The following is a 5,066-nucleotide window of genomic DNA, read 5'->3' on the forward strand; positions in this document are numbered from 1 at the left end:
GATCACAACCCCAAGATCTTGCTTCTTGGACTATTGGCAGCGGCTCTACTTGTCATAGCAACGAAGCGCAGAAGCGCTTCCCATTTTTATGCATATACACTTTTTTAATATAAAAGGGACATATTATATCAAGGAGATGTTAATTAAACATGTGTAACAATGAGATCTCAAAAGCTATTAAAAACATCGACAATCTATATGTAACTATATATAACCTGCTGACAAAAACTACACTTGTAAAAATAACATCGGTCCCACAAAGCTTATAACTGGACAATAAATTACCAGAACACTACCAGACTGGAACCTTTTTCCTAACCCCAAACAAAAGCACACCGAAAACGATCAAGAACAACTCTCCGAACGAAGCTGACAGTCACTAGTCAGCAGGCGTTGGATGGACTCACTGTCGTGGCAACAGCACACCAGTTGCCTCAGCTGGACATAGGAGTTTTGCTAGCATGCACCACGGCCAGCCAGCGTACGCCAGTCCACCACAACTGTGGCTGATGGCTGAATGAGCAGCTTCTCACCGGCCCGTTGGTCCCCCGGAAAAATCTAGTTTATCTTCACCTCACCGTGATCCCACACCTCTTTGACCGCCTAGAGATCGAGGCTCAAAAGGCGGCTTTTATCCCCACTGTCACGGCCACCGATCCTCCCCCTTCTTCCCGTCTCGCGTCACCGCATCGGGCACCATGCAGTGCGAGGCGTACACTGATCGACATCCGGTCACATCCACCCCGCGCAGTGGCAGGACTTGTCTATTGGCTCCCCGTCGCCTAGCGTCCCGATCGCGGCCTATTTAAGCCCGCTTTGCCTACCCCGTCCAACGTTTCCCTCCCCTCCGTCCCACTTTACCTAGCACAGCCCAGGAGGAGCTAGCGGTAGCCGAGCTAGCTAAGCTACGGTGCGCGCACGCGCTCGACCTCGCCATGCTGGAGAATCAGAGCCAGGCGGAGGTAGGCGTCGCGTACCCTCTCGATCTGCTTTAGCCGGCCCTAGCTAGCTTTGTATGTAGCTAACTTTGAACTGTGCATATGGTGGCGGCCAGGTTCTGTGGCCGAGGCTGGTGGCCAACAAGCTCTTCAGGAAGCCCTCCGGGAGCCACGCCTTCGTCGCCGACTTCCCCGCGGCCGCCGGCGCCGCGGAGGAGGAGTTCGACGCGTGCGGCAGCCCCGACGCCGACGCGCAGCGCTGCGTGAAGCGCCCGCGGCCGCAGCAGCGGAACAAGACGCTCAAGTACAGGTATGTGCGTGCATGCATGTCTGCTGGCTCAATCAGCCGCCACCAACCACCATGCTTAGGCTCTAGCTAGTAGATCATCATCATCACCCCAACTTGCGGCGTGGCGTGGAGTGCATGCTGGTTTTTCTTATTGTTGGCCGGCCACTGAGGGTTCATGGATCGATCGACCAGGCTGTTCGCCAGCACGTGGAACGTCGGCGGCGTGGCGCCACCGGACGACCTCGACCTGTCCGACTGGCTCGACACCAGGAACGGCACCTACGACATCTACGTCCTCGGGTACGTAGTAATTACCAAGCGAGCAGTGACCTCGACGCTCATGCGGCATAGGCTTGTGGATGCATGGTTAGTAACAAAATGGCATGTACGACCGGTGTGCAGATTTCAGGAGGTGGTGCCGCTGAGAGCGCGGAACGTGCTGGGCGCGGACAAGAACCGCATCGGCATGCGGTGGAACGAGCTCGTGCGGGCCGCGCTGAACCGGTCGTCGCCGTCGCCGTCGCCGGGCGCCACCGGGGGAGGGGAGAAGCAGAAGGTGCACCCGGTGAGGGACGGCGCCGGCGGCCTGCAGTCGCGTGACTTCCGGTGCGTGGTGAGCAAGCAGATGGTGGGCATCCTGCTCACCGTCTGGGTCCGCGGCGACCTCCGCCGCTTCGTCCGCCGCCCCAGCGTCTCCTGCGTCGGCTGCGGCGTCATGGGCTGCCTCGGCAACAAGGTGCGTGCGTGCATGCCCGCGCGCTTGGGGAGTATACGAGGATACATCGGACGGCAACTAACAAAAGATTCAATTGTGTGCAGGGTGCCGTGTCCGTGAGGTTTTGGCTGCGTGACACGAGCTTCTGCTTCGTGTGCTGCCACCTCGCGTCCGGCGGCAGGGAGGGCGACGAGGCGCACCGCAACGCCGACGCGGCGGAGATCCTCCGGCGGACGAGCTTCCCGCGGCGCCACTGCTCCTCCTCCTCCCCGTCGCTCGCCTCGCCCCACAAGATTCTAGATCACGAGTAAGTACATCGATCGTCCTGCACTAATTACCTTCGTGCGCTCCGTGCATGCCGCAAGTCGATCAAATCCGTTTGGTTTGCTGCCTAAAAATGCTAGACGTACAGGCTTTTACAGGTTTCTACAGGCTCCGTCCAAACTTTCTAAACACCCCCCCCCCCTTCTCAACCCTGATTTCAACGGGGGTGGGCCCGTGCCTCTACTAATGACCAATTAAAAACCACTACGACACCTTGTAAACCCCTTATCCCTGTAACATCTTGCACGTGTAGCAAAGCTTGTTTGCTGCCCATGCTTAAGGATGGGCTGCCTATGGGTGCACACCCATTCCTCTCCCATAAGTAGTTTTGCCAAACAGTTGGCCAAAAAATTGGCAAGCCAACCCTTCCAACATTTATTTTTAGGGTACCCTTCCAACATTTGGTAAGGCTAGCTAGAGAGGGCATCAGCCTGCAAAAAAAATCAGCAGTAGTTCACTAGTATGTACTCCCTTCGTTCTGAATTACTTGTCATAGGTATGGATGTATCTAGATATATTTTAGTTTTAGTTATATCTATTTTTGCGACGAGTAATTTGGAACGGAGGGAGTACTATAGAATGCATCACATCGTACCGCCGGGTTTGTCGCCGTTGACCGGCCGAGTATTAAGCGAGGGAAATATCAACGGCCGCCGTCCTTGCCGGTTACAGCCACGATTTCATCGAGCTCGCCACCGCGGTCGTTATCTTATCTTGTGGTTGCACCGCCCACGGCACCGGTAAATCAAGGGTAGGTATTTGCCGTTCAACAGAGGGTTATACAACTATACATGCCAGCCAGTTTACCACTGTACACACGTATTGATCATGTCACGGCATGCACGTAGGCACGCACGACTAATAATATTAACTACTCCAGCAAGTAGCCAGAGTGAATGCATCGTATCTTATTTTCTATGCCAGACCGGTGAATGTGATCTAGGGAAGTAGCATGAAATATCCTCTTAATAGCGACGGTAACTGCAAGTTTCCACAATCAGAATGCTTAATTTCACCGGCCGGCGCCCGTGACAAAGACGGCTCGGAACCAAGTGGCGATCATGCATGCATGTTGATGCGGTAGACCTTGACCGGCCCGGTGTGCCAGTATAGTTTCTTACTGTTTGTACTCTTGCGCAGCCGGGTGATTCTGCTCGGCGACCTCAACTATCGGATCTCCCTGCCCGAGGCCAAGACCCGGTTGCTGGTGGAGCGGCACGACTGGAAGACCCTCCTCGAAAACGACCAGGTACAAATTCAACCAGCACACAACGATCTAACTTTTTTTTTTGAGGATAAACGATCTAACTTATTATTATACAAAACACAAGGAAATTCAAAATTTCAAACTTTTAATAAAAACTTACGTGTGATTTGATTGTTCTTTTGTAGCTGCGGGGCGAGGTGTCGTCGGAAGGAGGGACGTTCAAAGGGTGGAGCGAGGGGGCGATCACGTTCTCGCCGACGTACAAGTACCACCGGAACTCGGACGCTTACTACGGCTGCGCGCAGCTGGGGAGGAAGGGCGACAAGCTGAAGCGGCGCGCGCCGGCGTGGTGCGACCGCGTGCTGTGGCGCGGCGCCGGCCTGAGGCAGACCCGGTACGACCGGTGCGAGTCGCGGCTGTCGGACCACCGCCCCGTGCGCGCCGCCTTCTCCGTCGAGGTGGACGCGCCGTGGAACCTCAACTCCCTCCGGAGCTTCTTCCTGTCCGAGCGGTTCGACGACCGGGCCAAGGGCCCCGCCGACGGCCTGTTCCTGCTCCGGGAGGACGACCACACGACCACCAGCGCGAGATACGCCGAGGATGTTTGAGCCTTTGAGACATGCAATTGCAATGGCTGTGCACAAACGAAAGAGAGAGTACATAAAATCATTTTCGTCGATAGTACGTACAGTAGTAAAGATCCATCCTCCATCTGTTCTGTTTCTTCTGATCAGTGTCCATACATGTCTACAGCACAAGCTAGTATACGGATGCAATTTTCCCCCACACCCTGTCCCTGACTTCCTGTAAATTACAGCACAGTAGTACCATAGATTGCACTCTTGCTGATGCAGTGAGAGTTGTCCCGACCCGAAACTTGTTTGGCCGGACTAGCGACGAGTTGTCGCTGTAAATCCTACGAGGAAATACGGGACTTTGTCGCCATGAACAAGTGCAGATAGGCTGAATGAATGGCACCTTTCTACATACAGTATACCTACGAGTAGCATACATGTGTTTTTCCACCCCGTTCCTGACTTTACGCACCTGCATTTTGTACTCTTCTTGATCCAATGAGCTGTCCCAAACTTGTCCAGCAACGAGTTGTCGCTGTAACAAGTAGTGCGCGGACGGGATCCGATTCGACCGGTGGCCATAAACAAGTGCAGATAGGACATGAACGGCGCTTTTCTATTGGGCATGTGGGAGTAGATTAAACTCCAAAAGGCTTGTCACCAAGCATTGTCAACCTCTAATCACAATATCTCACGCTTGCTTTCTACTATCTCTCTGCGTGTGTGTTGTGTAGTGTTACATACAACAGTATCCTCCATTAGAAAAAGTGCTACGGCGGCACTGTCATGGGCCATGGCACTCGGTCACTGCACACTAGCGTAGCGGCGGTCGCATTCCAGCAGCCCAAATTCAAGGGCTCTGTTGAGATCGTCTGCCCCCCCTTGTTGTTTCTTGTTCTCTGCCGCTTGTTCCTTCTCCTTGTCAGCATTGCGCGGAGCGGATGAAGTGCATCCAAGGATAAGGTTGCTGTCGCCAAATTGCCCAATTTGCCATGCAAGTTGCGACGATCTTGCATAG

At 54.3% G+C, this 5,066-nt stretch overlaps 1 protein-coding gene across 1 annotated transcript; it reads left to right on the plus strand.

Annotated features, from left to right (window-relative positions):
- The first annotated feature begins 805 nt into the window (after positions 1-805).
- On the plus strand, positions 806-4,467 carry LOC125528259 (DNAse I-like superfamily protein). The gene is made up of 7 exons (XM_087518697.1): positions 806-962; positions 1,055-1,248; positions 1,420-1,527; positions 1,630-1,963; positions 2,047-2,249; positions 3,407-3,515; positions 3,659-4,467. Exons 1-7 carry the CDS (start codon positions 936-938, stop codon positions 4,079-4,081), a joined length of 1,398 nt encoding a protein of 465 aa, XP_087374823.1. The 5' UTR covers positions 806-935; the 3' UTR covers positions 4,082-4,467.
- The last annotated feature ends 599 nt before the right edge of the window (positions 4,468-5,066 follow it).

Source organism: Triticum urartu, chromosome 4A (assembly GCF_056163025.1).
Source record: "Triticum urartu cultivar PI428250 chromosome 4A, HENAU_Tu73, whole genome shotgun sequence".
Lineage (NCBI taxonomy): Eukaryota > Viridiplantae > Streptophyta > Magnoliopsida > Poales > Poaceae > Triticum > Triticum urartu.